Genomic DNA, 19,012 nt, shown 5'->3' with positions numbered 1-19,012 from the left:
GCTTTAGTGCAACGACGCGATCAGTTATTATAGATTTAAAATTATATCACGTTGCACTGAAAGAAATTAATAAATATTGTATATATAACCATTTTAATAATGATAAATTTAATAGTGATGAAAATTTCGGTTCGGATAATGGAGAAAGATGGCCTTATTTTAAATTAAATTTTGTTAAAAGTAAGACTGATTCAAAAAAATTAAAATCATACATTAAATACTTAATAATTCAACACGACCAAATCTGCAGGTAAGTGAAATTTTTATAATAAAATTTAATTAATAGGACCGAATTAAACATATGAGCAAAGAAATCTGTTAACTCTTTCTGGAAATAAGAAACGAATAATTAAATGCAATAAATAACTGAAATCATTATATGAAAACTCGGTTAACAGATAGGTTGCTTTATTACCTCTAATATTCACATACGAGGTAAATACCACTTTTTATTTTCATTTTTGAAGTCTTGGAAATGTAACTTCCATTAACATCCCGCATAGTGTATATGATTATTAAAATCAGTAAAATTACTATTTTTGAGTTTTTTGTAAATGTGTATTTTTTTTTTATTAAAGGAATATGGTAAATGTAAATAAATATATGCAGCTGAGCATAACAAGTGCGAACCAATGCTTGTTCTTCCTGGTGTGCATCTCCTTATATTTAAGCATTGAGGTAATAAATTTTAAAATATCAATAATATTAGATAACATCATTTTTAAAGTGTATTATTGTATAATTTAAATACATTTAGATAGGCCGCATGTACCGGCAAAAGGAAAAGTTTTCGTTGAAAAAGCAAAATTTTAATTAACATTGCTCATCATTACTTGGACTTAAACGGATCACGATACACTTAAGTACGTGATTCCAGATATTATGTAATAAACCCACCGGGTTGGTCTAGTGGTTAATGCGTCTTCCCAAATCAGCTGATTTGGAAGTCGAGAGTTACAGCGTTGAAGTTCTAGTAAAGCCAGTTATTTTTACACGGATTTGAATACTAGATCGTGGATACCGGTGTTCTTTGGTGGTTGGGTTTTAATTAACCACACATCTCAGGAATGGTCGAACTGAGAATGTACAAGACGTCTATACTTCATTTACATATCATCCCCATTCATCCTCTGAAGAATTATCTAAACGGTAGTTACCGGAGGCTAAACAGGAAAAAGAAAAGATATTATGTAATAAAATTTGTTCCTTCATACTAACTTTATTATATTTTTTCCGTGTTACGGGTATTGACTGTTACAGTTATTAGTCTTTTTTCCAAACAAAAAGGAAAAAACAACTCTTTCTCTCGCTTGTATAATAGCGAGAAAACATGTCTGAAGACTGTCTTATCAGACAGATCATCCAGTAATAGACTTTTCATTTTAGAACATTAAAATCCCAAGAGCACACAAGAAGTCATGAGTGTATAGGGCCAGTGCCACTTAAAATTACACTTCCATTTCAATAAAATTAACATCTGCTAAAACGGATGTAATAATCTCGCAATTCTTAAAAACCTCACACTTAATGATGCTTAATGATAATTCGTTCGAAAAGTTATCATAAAAGAATGGTGCGGTTTTGAACATGGTTTAAATTAAAACAGAATTACTTACAGTTTATGTTTTTTATTTTTCAAATTTGTCGTCTCAAACATTATTTTACATAATTAATAAATTTCAATATGTGCGCCCTTAGTCGCTCGACAAATGTCCAAACGATACTCAACTTCTCTCCAAACATTAGTTAACAACATTTCTACGTTAATGGTTGTCATTGCTTCATTAATCCTGTTTTTTAAGTGGTTGCGAATTTTTTGTGTATAAACAACGCATTTGATGTACCCCCACAAGATAATATCACAAGGTGTCCGGTCTGGACTCCTTGGAGGCCAAAGTATGGGCCTTGCCGGCCTATCCATCGATCTCCAAACTTTTCGTTCAAAGCGTTCATGACCAATGCATTGAAGCGCGGGGGACCACCATCTTGTTGGAAATGAAGTCGATGAATGTTTTCGAGTTCATTCAGCTGAGGAAAGCAATAATCCGTTAACATATCAAGATACAAAACTACATTAATTGTTTTTTCAGCAAAGAAGAAAGGCCCTGTTACACGATTTTTCATCACACCACACTAAACATTAACTTTAGGCGAATCGCGTTGTTTCTCAATAATTGTGTGTGGATTTTCAGAGCCCCATATTCGTGAATTTTGCTCACATCAGCTCAACGTTGCCGCCCCGGATGTGTGCATAGATGTTAATGCACGGACGTTATTATTATTATTATTATTATTATTACGGTACTGGTATTTTCATTCAGAAAATATGAGTATATCAATGTTTTCCGCATTACCATACAACAAATTGTTTCTGGAAAAAATCAAAATTCCCATGAACATTATCAACAAAGTCACATACGGAAAATTGAAAATATAAATACTTTTAAGACTGTAAATAATTGGAATGGAATTATTTAACAGACACAAAAGATTAATGTCAAATCCAAAATATTAAGTAAGTTCAAGCGAACCCTTTCAAAAAATTGAGATTTAAAATTCCTGTCAATTTCGGTAAACAAACGTCTTAATATAAAGATTGAAATTGTCATTAAAGTAATTCTTAATAAATATTTATGCATTCACTAAATTTACAAATATCAAGTACTTTAAAATTATATTAAATAAATTCAAGAATCAAATCTTACATTTATGTAGGGCAGTTTTTTTTTATTTTTGAATATTTACAAGCTAATTATATGGAACTTCATAAGATTTATTTTAGAAAAAAGATTTTAATTGGAAAAAAAATGTAAATTTTAAGTAAATATATACATTTCTTCATATATTTTTATGTAACATTTGATAGTATATTATAAACTAATTTTTGAAAAAATTATTTAAATATTTATCTATACTCTTCTCTTTTTCTAAGGATATTGAAGTTTACTATATCCGTTATTAGTGTACAATAAACTAAATACAAAATCATAAATTAAATTTATATCATAAAATATGAGCGAAAGAAAAAACTTTTTGTTTTTATGTAACATAAAAATTGATAAAAAGTTTAAAAAACCTTTCTTTTACGACACATAAGTTCACCACATCACATTAAATGTGTATATAACCAATAAAATTAACAAGTGTTAGTATTGTAATACAAAAATTACACTATACAAACCAGTCGGCTGATGAGACTAATGGACCTAAACAATAATCAATCTCCACGATCATATTAGTAATAATAATAAGAAATAACCGGAAGCAAAAAATAATATTACAAACTTTAAAACTGTAACAAAATAAAAATAGGGCATTTTTAGAATTTATTTTGATTACTTAATGTCCATGCCAAATTAAAAACCAATTAAAAAATATGATAATTTAATTGGTGATAATGATAATAATGATAATTTAATTTAATTTGTGAGAGTAAGCATTGAAGAAAATTCAGGGAAATGACTAACGGAAGTGAATAATGAGACAAAAGAGAATGAAGGACTTAGGAATATCTGAGATTTATTTCCTACAAATTTTTGAAAGAATTTCCTTTAACATTTATGAGAAAATGGGTACATTATCAGAATAACACATGGACGTGTTTTAAAAAATTAACCGGTAATTAATAGTGACAAAACTGTTCAAAACGTTTTTGGAGGAAAGGAGATTTTTGCTCAGTAAATCTCTAAACACCTGGAAGAAACATAAACGCATCAAACAAAAAATATTTTTTTCCATATGAATCATAGATATCGGTCCAAGAGGGAAGAAGTAACGCTTGCGTATGTAGAAAAAATATATTTTACTTTGCATTTACATAATTATTTATCTGAGAAAAAAATTGAAATGATTAAACCTGGATAACGGTTTTAAAATATATTAATGTCAGTTAGAACTATCTGGCTTTAAATTTTCAGATAGTGTACTTTTAAAGCAAACGAATTTATAAATTTTTAATATTTTTAAATTCGTAGTAATTGATTTGTAATTTTTTTTCAGAGTAACAATAATTTAATACAAATTGGATGCATATGTCTAGTTTTAATCTTCTGTAATGTGTTATATTTTTATTGCTCTGATGGACAAAAAATAATCGAAGAAGTAAGTTTCAATATTAAAATTGTAATATTTATATGTCTATTAATTATGTTTATAAGAAAAGTTTAAATAAATTTTATTAATCTTTCTTCTTTATAACCAGTTGTAAGTATTAGGAAAGATCATTTAGGAATTTATTTATTTAATTAGGAATCTATCATAATTTATTTTCACATGCAAATTTAACCCACGCCTCAGTTTAATGCAGTTTAAACTCACCATTACATTCATCTAATGAAGTCGGATGGCATTCTTTTACGAGTGCATTACGTTTACATTTATCGTTGATCTCTGAAAAGCATATGGTTTAAATAAGATGGATAAATTACATTCTTAAAAAAATACTTAGTTGCAGAGACAAACTGATTATAAATAAACAATATGACGAATTTAAAACTTTCTTAAAGAAAAGAAACTATCTTTATTAAAGAAAAACAAACCAATATACTTGGCATTTATAGACCTAGAAAACGCATTCGATAACGCAGACGCTACTAAAGGTGCTACGATTTGCCGATGATATAGTAATTCTAGCTGAGAGTAAAAAGGATTTAGAAGAAACAGTGAATGGCATGGATGATTTCCTGCGCAAGAACTATCGCATGAATATAAGCAAGAACAAAACGAAAGTAAATGAAATGTAGTAGAAATAACAAAGATGGACCACTGAATGTGAAAATAGTAGGAGAAAAGATTATGGAGGAAGAAGAATTTTGTTATTTGGGAAGTAGAATTACTAAGGATGGACGAAGCAGGAGCGATATAAAATGCCGAATAGCACAGGCGAAACGAGCCTTCAGTCAGAAATATAATTTGTTTACATCAAAAATTAATTTAAACGTCAGGAAAAGATTTTTGAAAGTATATGTTTGGAGCGTCGCTTTAAATGGAAGTGAAACTTGGACAATCGGAGTATCTGAGAAGAAAAGATTAGAAGCTTTTGAAACGTGGTGCTATAGGAGAATGTTAAAAATCAGATGGGTAGATAAAGTGACAAATGAAGAGGTGTTGCGGCAAATAGATGAAGAAAGAAGCATTTGGAAAAATATAGTTAAACGAAGAGACAGACTTATAGGCCACATATTAAGGCATCCTGGAATAGTCGCTTTAATGTTGGAAGGACAGGTAGAAGGAAAAAATTGTGCAGGCAGGCCACGTTTGGAATATGTAAACCAAATGGTTAGGGATGTAGGATGTAGGGGGTATACCGAAATGAAACGACTAGCACTAGATAGGGAATCTTGGAGAGCTGCATCAAACCAGTCAAATGACTGAAGACAAAAAAAAAACTTTCTTAGAGATAAATATTGCAACAACATACACAGTAATTGACTTACGCATCCCACTTTATGCGTTACTGTTTATCGGATTCTTTAGTTTAAAAAATCTACTTGTACAGTTTTCCGGCTTTTTAGAAGTAGAATCTGCCCAATCCCAATACCGCTTAGGACAGCGATATGTTCATTTTAATTGCCATCAAAGAAATCATATAACTGTGAGAAAAAATGTCAACATAAATCTCATATGAACATATAAGAAGACAAACAAGAAATGTTACTAGGTTTTTAAGAATTTTTTGCAGCCAAATATAATGAGATCTGTTAGTAAAATCTGTTAACAGTAAAAATATTAACAATTAGATGATTAGTGTCAACAATTTTCTAACATTTAAGGAGTAACACTTTTGGAATAAAATCGAAATAAAAAAAGCCATTCTACATAAATAACGCAATTTAAAAAAATAACAAGGAAAACAGAAAAAAGATTAGATTGGAAGTTTAATTGATTCTAATTCACTAATTAACTACAGTCGTCCATCTTGCTAAGCCTTCAAATACGTGTACGCACTTAAAGATTCAGTAGAAAATCTAAAGTCGTATTAATATTTTGACAAAGTAAACTTTGTAGTAGAGTTGTTTTCTAACCATATAATTGAATTTTATATATATATTTCAATTCATGTGGCTGTACCAGATTTCACAATATTCATTAAAATTACACTTTGAATGATACAATGATTCCCTTGAAAAATGTAAAGTATTTTTCAGTACGATGAACTGCGAAGGTGTTTGGCAGAGTGTTCATGGGTGGATAAACCGCAATGGTTTAAAAAGATGTTACTTACAATGATGATAAGGTCGACTGCACCGTTTCACATAAAACCTTTTGGATTATACATAGTTAATTTAGAAAACTTCGTAAATGTAAGTAAAAACTATTTGTTTTATAACGTTCTAAATTTATATAATCAAATTGTTGAAAAATTAAGAAAATAAAAAAAATTTACAAAATGATTGCAGTAAATTTATCTAGATTTGTACATTTATATAATTTCTTCTTACTATCACATCCTTATCAGATTAAGCAGTTTTTATTAGTTCATATCAGGTCGCGAATACGGACATAGAATTAATGAAATCTGTCCAATAATATATCAGTGATATTTTGTTAAAACCAAATTTCCTGAAATTTTTAATTTCAGCTAGTTTATGTAAAACTTCATCAGCTGTTTTTGTTATAAAACGATTTGACTGGGTAAAAAATAAATACTGAAAATTTTCTTTTCAAAAAAAAAATTCCTTTTTTTTTTTTAATTTTTACAAAAAAATATTAAATATATGTATTTATATATATATATATACTAAATATAATATTATATTAAAAATTCTATTATTATATTATAATTATAATAATATAATATAATATATTATAATTAATTATATTATAATAAAAATATTATTGGTATTTAAAATACCAATTTTGTTATTTTCATTCTATTTTCCTGCACGTTACAAAAGAGATAAGAAGAATGAAGATTATAAAAAAAAGGATTCACTTTAAGGAGTATTGGTGAATACATCACATCTTTGATTAATTATTTTTGTTATTAAAACACGTGTGAAATATAAATCGTTATACTGGTATTAAATGTGTATCTGAAAATTTGGATTTTGCGGATCAGCGCCTAATACCCTAATGCAATCATTAACCATTTATTGCAGGCATTCAAAAGATTGTCATCCTGTAATAAACAAAATAAAGCCTATTCGATACGACCGAAAAAAAAGTTAAACGATTCTGTCGGATGTCAGAATTCGTAAATGGATAATCTTTATGAATTATTTTACAAATTAGTTTACTTGCATAAATCTAAAAACGATAACACTTAATTTATTAAGGTTAATTCTCATTTAGTGTTATACAATGTGTTTGAAACTTCAGTCTTAAAGAATTCTGTAAGGGATTTCTGATTTCACTGGCGTACTTCCATCGAGAATTATTCAACATTCTCAAGAATGTCGAATAATTCCCGTCATTCTTGAGAATGGTTCCCATTCTCAAGAATCACGGGAACCGTAATAATAAATTCCGTGTAAAGTTTAGAATAATGATTTTTTTATGGGCATAATAATATTTTTCACATCAATAGTGAAGATACATATTATACTTAGGGTGTATAAAGATCGCCCATTTGATTTATAAACGTTACAAAATATGTTAAATAATATTAATTAATCAATGAATTTTCAGAATAATTTTTAAACTTAACTTTGCTTTTCTCTTGGATTATTCACAAAATTATCTTTTCATTGTAATTGTTCTACGAGGGTTATTTTTTTCAAGGTCCGATCGGTCGCGAAATAAAAACCCGGGCAAAAATCGGATGAAACTTTGTGCATATGTGTCGCGCAGCGTCTCTAGTATGGCCTTCAATCACGCCGCGTCACTTCGTTTAGATCTGAACACGCAACTAGCAGGTAAACATGTCTACAACAATAGCATCTCCCGCCAAGTGTGAAGTGCGTGCGGTAATTCGATTTCTTCAGGCTGAGGGGTGTAATGCAGGTGAAATTCATCGACGAAAAAGTAATGTGTACGGTAAAACTTCAATGAGCGACAGCAAAGTGCGACAATGGTGCAGGAACTTTAAAGCAGGATGTACAGATATTCATATGCAGGCGGTCAGGGAAGGAACCGAGTGTCAACCGATGATCTCCTTGAGCGAGTGGATGAGACAATTCGAGAAAATCGTCGGTTCACAATTTCTGTATTGAGTGATTCGTTTCCTGAAATTTCAAGGTCAGTTCTCTACACCGTTGTGAGTGAGAGACTTCAGTACCGCAAACTGTGTGCGATTTAGGTTCCCAAGATGCTGTCCGACCATCACAAAACAATGAGAATGGATGCCTCCCTAACGTTTCTACAGCGCTACCACAATGAAGGAGAAGATTTTTTGAACAAAATTGTCACAGGGGACGAGACATGGGTCCATTTCGAAACTGAAGAAACAAAAAAACAATCCAAACAGTGGATGCATTCTCATTCTCCCAGTAAACCAAAGAAGTTCAAGCGAACCTTCTCCAACAGAAAGTGTATGGCTACTGTGTTCTGGGACTGGAATGGAGTTCTCTTGGTGGAATTCATGGAACGTGGCACGACCATCACTGCAGCCTCATACTGCGTGACTCTTCAATGTCTACGAAGGGCAATTCAGAATAAGCGGAGAGGAATGTTGTCATCAGGCATTGTCTTTCTCCATGACAATGCTCGGCCGCACACTGCAGCTGTAAAAAAGAAGCTCCTGCAGCGTAGAAACATGGCTGAAAACACAGGCGGCTCCGTTCTATGACGAGGGTATTGGAAAGTTGGTACCACGCTACGACAAATGTCTAAATCGGAGTGGCGACTATGTAGAGAAATAGTTTAACTATGTAAGTACTTGATACAAATAAATTTTTTTTTATTTTCACTGTGGTTTTAATTTCATGACCGATCGGACCTTGAAAAAAAATAACCCTCGTATTTCGCAAGAAATACGAGTTTTCGAATGACAGTTTTAATCCTGGATCACATTTTGCTGAGATTCTTTACCAGATATAATGGACAATTAGCACTCCTCGTTTTGTTGAATACTCATACAAAGTTATTACTCGTCGTACGGACAAAGTTCTTTTACTTCTATAACGATATAAAATAGCGTACATCAATTTATTTAATTATGTGATAAAACTTATAATAAAAATAATATTATATTATTTTGTGACAGGTATTAAAGGCATCTTATTCTTACTTCAATTTGATCCGGACTTTAAAGTAATCTAAAACATGAACACGAATACTCCAAGTTGATAATAAGTAATTAATTATTAAGAAAGAGCATCTGTTTTTTTTGTTTTAGTTTTTTTTTATTATTAACTTAATACAGTTTTTGAAAAATTTCTTAATTTTACATAAACATAACATTTACTGGATTCTTAGAGAATTTCTGTTGTAAAAGTAGTATTGTAAGATACGTTTTGTTGGCTACTATTGCTTTCTTTTAATTAATTGTTAAGCATCGGTACAAAAAGCTGGCACAACGTTTGTCTTACGTTGATCAACAGTGTACATTTCTAGGTTTATTTAAACGAGAAAGAATTATTTAACTTCAGGATGTGGTAATGTGCGCCTCGGATTATAAATTAAATGTAAGTAATAAAATAGTGAACTGTAAATTATGTAATTATCTGTAATTAATTTTTAAAAAATATTGTAAAATTTTGTGATATATAAAAAAAAAGAATAAAACAAATATTACCCGACAATTATGTGGTTGTATTATCTGATTCATGTTTATATCATTCTTCCTCTATAATTTCCGTCTAATTCTGTTTCTTTATTCCTTCGGGTGTTTCACACTTCACTCTTAACACGCGTCAGAGATTTTCTTCAAATTTTTTGAAGACGAGAAATAATCAGCTTTGAATGATAATTAATAATAATTTATTAACAATCTTGATATAATTGTACATATACCTCCGAAACAATGTACGATATTCTAAAAATTCATAAACGTATGCCTAACTATATTTCGATCGCTTTAGTTTAAGAAAAATCTCTTGAGAAAATTTTTCTTTCAAAAAATATTTATAATTTTTTTTTCGAAAAAATACCTTATTAAACAAAAAAAAAGATATCAACACTAAACCAAACTCTAAAATCCAGATGTGTGATTACATTTGTCTGATCCCAATAATTAAAATAAATGCTTCCTTTTATCTTCCGGTCAGGTTTTAATGCAATAGTATACATAAGTAATATTGAGAGCATACTTTTTCTTTATAACGAATTATCAGTTTTCATATACAAATACATTTAAAAAAATTTAAGATTATTTATATTTCATAATTCCTACAAACCGCTTTTCTTACTGACATGTTGAAGAAAATTACGGTATTAAAAGTACGGTGTCATGGAGGGTGAAAATTCGTGATGAAAATTGGTTGAATTTTCCCTCAGTTACGTTCAATTTAGAGTCAATAATGACAACATAACTTCAATTTCAGGTATTTTTTCGGTCGCATAGTGGGTAATAAAAATGGATTGTCTTTACGTTGTGAGGTATGAGGATTACGAAAATACGTCTTCCCAAACCAACTGATTTGGAAGTCAAGACTGGAACTCTTGACTTCATTTCTTTCGGAACAAAACACGTTACCGCATTCATCGGTATTAAAGAATTTCATGAAAGTGTTTCAGCAGTGTGACAGTGGTATAGAAATTTTAATAAAAATTGACAACGCGTCAATAGCGATGAATCAACAGACATCCGATTTTATTGCGGTTGATTCCATTTATCGCTTCAATGAAGTTTACAGGCGATATAAACTTCACATCACTAACGATACCAACAGTTAATTGTATTATCTGATATTCCAGTCTCATACCAATAATCCTATAAGTAATCTTTTATCAGGGTACGCAAACATAGCTTTTGCCGTAGCTTAGCCCGCATAGTTAGACCGAAAAAAGAAAGGAATGATAACAGTCACGACTTTTTTTACAACGCTACATCTTAAAATAAATATCATTAGGCCATCCAGAGAGAACCCACCGGGTTGTTCTAGTGGTGAACGCGTCTTCCCAAATCAGCTGATTTGGAAAGTCGAGAGTTCCAGCGTTCAAGTCCTAGTAAAGTCAGTTATTTTTAAGGATTTGAATACTAGATCGTGGATACCGGTGTTCTTTGGTGGTTGGGTTTCAATTAACCACACGTCTCAGGAATGGTCGAACTGAGAATGTACAAGACTATACTTCATTTACACTCATACATATCATTCTCATTCATCCTGTGAAGTAATACCTGAACGGTAATTCCCGGAGAATAAACAGGAAAAAAAAAGGTTATAATGACTGTGTAGTGGGGTATTTTTCACACGCGCTTATGCAACGATTCAAGTGGTAGTGGTGAGTTGCTTGTTATAGGATCTACTCTTTAATCAGACGTATATGTTGCGCTGTATTTGGAATTATACATATTTTCCAATAATATTGATTTTTGATGCAAAAATTGTTTTTAATATATCATCATGATTTATTTTTTTATTTACAATTTAAATTGTGTTTTCAATAAAATATATTAGGAGAGGAATGTAATTTGAGTTGTAACAATGTATCTAGATTGCATGGTAACCTTTTCGAAATTATAGAATAAACATTAATAAAATTATTTTTTTTTCATTTAAATAAAGTAACCTATTTATTAAAAATTCTAAAAAAATCATTCTCCTAACATGTTAATGACAATTAGTTTAGAAGGTCTTATAGCTTGTTTCGGTAAACGACCAAATTTCAGAAATGTTTTTGATATTAAAAATTGCTGACGTATACGTTTTCCTTATCATAGCAAAAGCAGAAAAGAGATAGCGAATTTGTTCCTTGTGATTTGTTTACTATTTAAAATTTAAACCACTGCATTTTTAGTTCATAATTCCTCTATGTATCGATTAACAACAAATATTAAACTTTTTAAATTTATCGTCACGTTATTCTGTTCATTCATGTTTTTTCTTCGCTTAATTTTAGAAACATTATATTCGTACACAGATGTGCTTCTAACGTATTCTTGACTAGTTAACAATTACTAGTTAACAAAATACTAACCTGATAGTTATAGAAAAAAAAAAAAATTAAAGGGCTTCATATATTCCGTAGAATGTTTTATGTATTTTCATACATATTTATATTTGATATGTGCGCGCGCGAGCGCGCACATATCTCAGTTTGTAGTCCAAGACTCTTTGTAAAAGTAAATACTCAATATTAAAGTATATTGTTTGTTCCTTTATACATTCAACAACACTTATTTCTTATATACATTTGTAACAAAACGTAATTTCTCAAACACGTTAATAATTATAACAAATTCTATTTGTTATACTCGAATCAAACATATTGTATAGAATTATTTGTAACGGTAAATCATTTGTTCATATCTTTATTATTTTTTAAAGACAAACGTCTTAGCAGTTTTGTAAACATGTATTACTTATGTAAAATTAAGTGTTTCGTGAAAGAGTGTTACCTTGTGTGTTAAATGTAATTGAAGCCAGTAATTAATGATTAGGATAAAAATTTATATTTTTTGTTTTTCATACGTAAAATGTTTACTAAACGTCAGACATCACTTAAATCTAATCTAAAAATTTTTAGGAAATTTATACAATTTCATCGATTTTATAATCTTTTATATATTTTGAATACGAAAATGTTTCGATAATTAATTAACGTAAAAGAATACTCAACTTTCAACAAGTGTTAAATAAAACAGAAAGTAGAACAAATTCTCTTGTTTGAATTTTTAGTCATGTTCGGAATTTCTACTTTTTGTAGTAATTTTTAGATTTTTAACATTAAAATGAATTAGCAAAACATAATAGATAATAATTTGCACCAGAAATCGGCAAAATGAAACGTTTTGTGCTGCAGCCGGGTACGTATATATTCGTATGTATGGAAGATTGCGATTATATGTGACACCAAAAGATGTACAATTAGAGATTACAGAGGTCTACTTGAAGTGATGTACTGCAATTTTTATATACTGATGTTCGCTGTTGTATACATTTTTTATAAAAAATTGTTTATGCAATGTTCTTCTACAATCTTCCGTTTATAAATTAATAGTTACATATTTCCAAACCTTTCTAAATGAAACGTTCAAAGAATTCGATCATGCATTCAATTATTCAGTGTTTTTCAAAGATCCATTGACTGGTGACCATATTAAGATTAGAAAGATGATAGTGAAGAAACCTTCTTCATGAGAATTTGGATTTAGGGTCAGATAAATTACAAATTTCATTAATTCCATTCCATTCTCATGATATTTATACGAGTCTATATATATATATATATATATATATATATATATATATATATACATGAGTCTATATATATATATATATATATACACAAATTTGAGATCAATTCTCCTCACTTCAACTATATTTATCTAATATATTTTAAATCCTTATTAATAGACGAAACTAAACACAGCGTTTGTCACACTAACTATAGGCGACTAATTTCCATCTAACTGGTCTTGCCTTATTTTACTTTTAGCCATCAAAAGAATCGCATTTCATCCTCTACCAACTCATATAAGTCAAAACCCTGAAGAAAACACAAATTACTTCAGAGGATGATATGTATGAGTGTAAGTGAAGTGTAGTCTTGTAAAGTCTCAGATCTACCATTTCTGAAATGTGTGTTTAATTGAAACCCAACCACCAAAGAACACCGGTATCCGCGATCTAGTATTCATATTCAACAAACCCGCCGTGTAAAAATAACTGACTTTACTAGGACTTGAACGCTGGAACTCTTGACTTTCAAATCAGCTAATTTGGGAAGTCGCGTTCACCACTAAACCAACCCGGTGGGTTACCTCTTTATACCTTTCTTTTTCTTGTTTAGCCTCCGGGAATTACCGTTTAGGTATTACTTCTCAGGATGAATGAGGGTGACGTGTATGACTTTAAATGAAGTGTAGGCTTGTACACTCTCAGTTCGACCATTCCTGAGATGTGTGGTTAATTGAAATCCAACCACCGAAGAATACCGGTATCCACGAACTAGTACACCTAGCCACAACCGGTATCCCTCTTTATACCTCTTTTTCTTTTTCCTGTTTAGCCTCCGGTAACTACCGTTCAGATAATACTTCAGAGGATGAATAAGGATGATATGTATGAGTGTAAATGAAGTGTAGTCTTGTACATTCTCAGTTCGACCATTTCTGAGATGTGTGGTTAATTGAAACCCAACCACCAAAGAACACCGGTATCCACGATCTAGTATTCAAATCCTTGTAAAAATATCTGGCTTTACTAGGACTTGAACGTTGGAACTCTCGACTTCCAAATCAGCTGATTTGGGAAGACGCGTTCACCACTAGACCAACCCGGTGGGTTCCCTCTTTATACCTAACCACAAGGAAACGCACTCTAAATATTTTACTTCTCCGTTACATCTTGGTTTGTTACTTTATCATTCGTCAAATCTTCGGCTGACAAAGTCGGCCGAAGCCTTTTTCAACTCCCGGCTTTGTTGGTTTTTTCAAGTGCACCAACAACCACCGAAGGTTTACAGATTGGGACTGACACACGGTTCCACGAGTACCGGCAATATAGCGGACCACTCCAGCAGAGCGCGCGCGTACTGGAACTAGGAGTGCATACAACTGGGTTCACCCTGGTGCCTAGAGGACATCGTTTAAGACTCTACGTAGAGCCACCCACCCATCGGCACGATAATTTCCACCTTCGATTAGGTTTGCGTTTCGTAAGTCACAACAACACCAAGTGTAAGTGTAAAAACTAACAGTCTACGATGATTTACAGTTGTATAATGGTATATGTTGTACTTTGTGTAATTTTCTTGGCGTTGTTTATGTGTTTAGTGTGTAAAGAGTTCAGCAGCTTGGGCTGAAGTTGGAAGAAAAGCTGCATAGTCTAGGGCCGTGGGGACGCCAACCCTCTAAGTCTTAAAGAGTAAGACTCCCGTCTCATAGTCTAACAAAGAATAACAGGCAATATTATCAATATTTTATTGAAATTTACGTTTTTAAAACATTAATTGGCTAATTGCCTTAACATTATTAATATTATGCGTATTTTTGCTTACACAAAATTTTGAAACTAAAAATTTTAAGTAGTTCTTTTACTTATCATGATAATGTGTACACGTTTTAGCCTACACTTTCTTGCTTTTAACCGAATTATCAACATTTCAGTTTTTATTAAAATTTATTTTTTTACAGTTACTAACAAATTAACAACTTAAAAGATTAAACTCGAATCCAGATGAATCGAAATATAATATTACCGCTCATAATAATTAAAGTTTCCATAAAGACCCCAATGTGTAATGAGACATCTTTTTAGCAACCTTTGCTAAAAAGAATGGTGGCTTCTTCCTAAGAATTTAATAATATCCACCGACTTTTGAAACCAGATAATGGAATTTTCTTTCTTTTTCTATTTATCCTTCAGCACCACCGTAAGTTATTACTTTAGAGGATGTATGAGGATGATGTGAATGAATGAAAATGCAGTGTAGTTTTGTACAGTCTCATGTCGACCACAACGGAACCTATTTTGGAATAACTCAACACAATACTTCAGCCTACAATAAAGACCCTTATTACCGCTTTCGTTCCTATTTTTATTAAATTTTAAACCATTTGAAAAATAGTTCCGCCAATTTATTAAAAAAAAGACAATAAATAAATAAACTTTTACTAAAACAATATTTCTTCTGTTCATGAATTTTTATAAATAATACTAATTAAAAATAAATAATAACACGATTTACTATATCCCGTTCATGGAGTACATAAATATGTGTTAACATAATTTTCAACAGCGCCTTCTAGATTCTGAATTAATTTGGAGTAATTTTTTATATTTAATATATATACAACTTAATATTAATTATATCATTGGTTTTTATTTAAATAATAAATATAGGCTTTAAACATTTTTTTTTTCATAATTTATTTATATGAATAATACATAAATAATACAATAAAAATATAGTAGCCGTTTGAGTCGATAAAATATTGTGATTTGTCAAAACGACAAAGAAGTTGTGTGTGTGTGTGTGTGTGCGTATGTGGTTATATGTTTTGTGTACATATGAATTTAATTAAATGGCTAATTTTGAGCACATTGGGTTTATTCTTGAACGCATTTTGGTAATTATACATTGCAAAAAGAGTTTTTTTTTATTAGAGTATTTTAATTTTTATTGTTATTACTATACATACTTTCGTAGCGATATTACATTACTGCTAGGTGTGAAATACGTAACAAATATTACAAAAATTTTAGACGAGTTTAAAAAATATATTCAAACCAAATGAACAGTTGCCTTCCTTGGTAAAATATTCCGGAGGTAAAATAGTCCCCCGTTCGGATCTCCGGGTGGGGACTACTAAGGAAGGGGTCACCAGAAAATTAAAAAATAACATTCTACGAGTCGGAGCGTGGAATGTTAGAAGCTTAAAAAAGGTTGATAGGCTAGAAAATTTAAAAAGGGAAATGGGTAGGACAAATGTGGATATAGTAGGAATTAGTGAGGTTCGGTGGGAAGAGGAAGGCGACTTTTGGTCAGGTGATTTTAGAGTAATTAACTCAGCGTCAAATAATGGGCAGGCAGGAGTAGGTTTCGTGATGAACAAGAAGATAGGGAGGAGAGTGGAGTATTTCAAAACGCATAGCGATAGAATCATTGTAATAAGGATAAAATCAAAACCTAAACCGACAACGATTGTTAACGTGTATATGCCTACAAGCGCCCATGATGATGATGAGGTAGAGTGTGTATACGAAGAGATTGATGAAGCAATTAAACACGTAAAAGGAGATGAAAATTTAATAATAGTTGGAGATTGGAATGCAAGCATTGGAGAAGGCAAGGAAGGAAATATAGTGGGTGAATACGGGCTGGGCAAAAGGAATGAAAGAGGGGACCGACTTATAGAGTTTTGCACGAAGTATAATTTAGTAATTGCCAACACCCAATTTAAAAATCATAATAGAAGAATATACACTTGGAAAAAGCCAGGCGATACTGCAAGGTATCAGATAGATTATATCATGGTTAAGCAAAGATTTAGAAATCAATTCGTTGACTGCAAAACTTACCCTGGAGCAGACATTGATAGCGACCATAATTGGGTGATCATGAAATGTAGATTGGGGTTTAAAAACCTGAAGAAAAGGTGTCAGATGAATCGGTGGAATTTAGAGAAGCTTGAGGAAGAGGAGGTAAAGAAGATTTTTGAGGAGGACATCGCAAGAGGTCTGAGTAAAAAAGATAAGGTAGAAAATGTAGAAGAAGAATGGGAGAATGTTAAAAAGGAAATTCTTAAATCAGCAGAAGCAAACTTAGGCGGAATAAAGAGAACTGGTAGAAAACCTTGGGTTTCAGATGATATATTGCAGCTGATGGATGAACGTAGAAAATATAAGAATGCTAGTGATGAAGAAAGTAAAAGGAACTATCGGCAATTAAGAAATGCTATAAATAGGAAGTGCAAACTGGTGAAAGAAGAGTGGATTAAAGAAAAGTGTTCAGAAGTGGAAAGAGAAATGAACATTGGTAAAATAGACGGAGCATACAGGAAAGTTAAGGAAAATTTTGGGGTACATAATTAAAATCTAATAATGTGTTAAATAAAGATGGTACACCAATATATAATACGAAAGGTAAAGTCGATAGATGGGTGGAATATATTGAAGAGTTATACGGAGGAAATGAATTAGAAAATGGTGTTATAGAGGAAGAAGAGGAAGTTGAGGAGGATGAAATGGGAGAAACAATACTGAGATCTGAATTTAAGAGAGCATTAAAAGATTTAAATGGCAGAAAGGCTCCTGGAATAGACGGAATACCTGTAGAATTACTGCGCAGTGCAGGTGAGGAAGCGATTGATAGATTATACAAACTGGTGTGTAATATTTATGAAAATGGGGAATTTCCATCAGACTTCAAAAAAAGTGTTATAGTTATGATACCAAAGAAAGCGGGGGCAGATAAATGTGAAGAATACAGAACAATTAGTTTAACTAGTCATGCATCAAAAATCTTAACTAGAATTTTATACAGAAGAATTGGGAGAGTGGAAGAAGTGTTAGGAGAAGACCAATTTGGTTTCAGGAAAAGTATAGGGACAAGGGAAGCAATTTTAGGCCTCAGATTAATAGTAGAAGGAAGATTAAAGAAAAACAAACCAACATACTTGGTGTTTATAGAGCTAGAAAAGGCTTTCGATAACATAGACTGGAATAAAATGTTCAGCATTTTAAAAAAATTAGGGTTCAAATACAGAGATAGAAGAACAATTGCTAACATGTACAGGAACCAAACAGCAACAATAACAATTGAAGAACATAAGAAAGAAGCCCTAATAAGAAAGGGAGTCCGACAAGGATGTTCCCTATCTCCGTTACTTTTTAATCTTTACATGGAACTAGCAGTTAATGATGTTAAAGAACAATTTAGATTCGGAGTAACAGTACAAGGTGAAAAGATAAAGATGCTACGATTTGCTGATGATATAGTAATTCTAGCCGAGAGTAAAAAGGATTTAGAAGAAACAATGAACGGCATACATGAAGTCCTACGCAAAAACTATCGCATGAAAATAAACAAGAACAAAACAAAAGTAATGAAATGTAGTAGAAATAACAAAGATGGACCACTGAATGTGAAAATAGGAGGAGAAAAGATTATGGAGGTAGAAGAATTTTGTTATTTGGGAAGTAAAATTACTAAAGATGGACGAAGCAGGAGCGATATAATATGCCGAATAGCACAAGCTAAACGAGCCTTCAGTAAGAAATATAATTTGTTTACATCAAAAATGAATTTAAATGTCAGGAAAAGATTTTTGAAAGTGTATGTTTGGAGTGTCGCTTTATATGGAAGTGAAACTTGGACAATCGGAGTATCTGAGAAGAAAAGATTAGAAGCTTTTGAAATGTGGTGCTATAGGAGAATGTTAAAAATCAGATGGGTGGATAAAGTGACAAATGAAGAGGTATTGCGGCAAATAGATGAAGAAAGAAGCATTTGGAAAAATATA

The 19,012-nt window shown here is 31.3% G+C and overlaps 1 protein-coding gene across 1 annotated transcript; it reads left to right on the top strand.

Moving 5' to 3' along the window:
- Nucleotides 1-578: 578 nt before the first annotated feature.
- Nucleotides 579-9,418, top strand: LOC142331155 (odorant receptor 56a-like). Its single transcript, XM_075376862.1, has 4 exons — nt 579-678; nt 4,000-4,101; nt 6,147-6,302; nt 9,146-9,418. The coding sequence occupies exons 1-4, from the start codon at nt 583-585 to the stop codon at nt 9,194-9,196; spliced, it is 405 nt and encodes a 134-aa protein (XP_075232977.1). The 5' UTR covers nt 579-582; the 3' UTR covers nt 9,197-9,418.
- The last annotated feature ends 9,594 nt before the right edge of the window (nt 9,419-19,012 follow it).

The sequence above is a fragment of the Lycorma delicatula genome, chromosome 10, assembly GCF_047948215.1.
Source record: "Lycorma delicatula isolate Av1 chromosome 10, ASM4794821v1, whole genome shotgun sequence".
NCBI lineage: Eukaryota > Metazoa > Arthropoda > Insecta > Hemiptera > Fulgoridae > Lycorma > Lycorma delicatula.
This window is presented reverse-complemented; position numbering and strand designations above follow the sequence as displayed.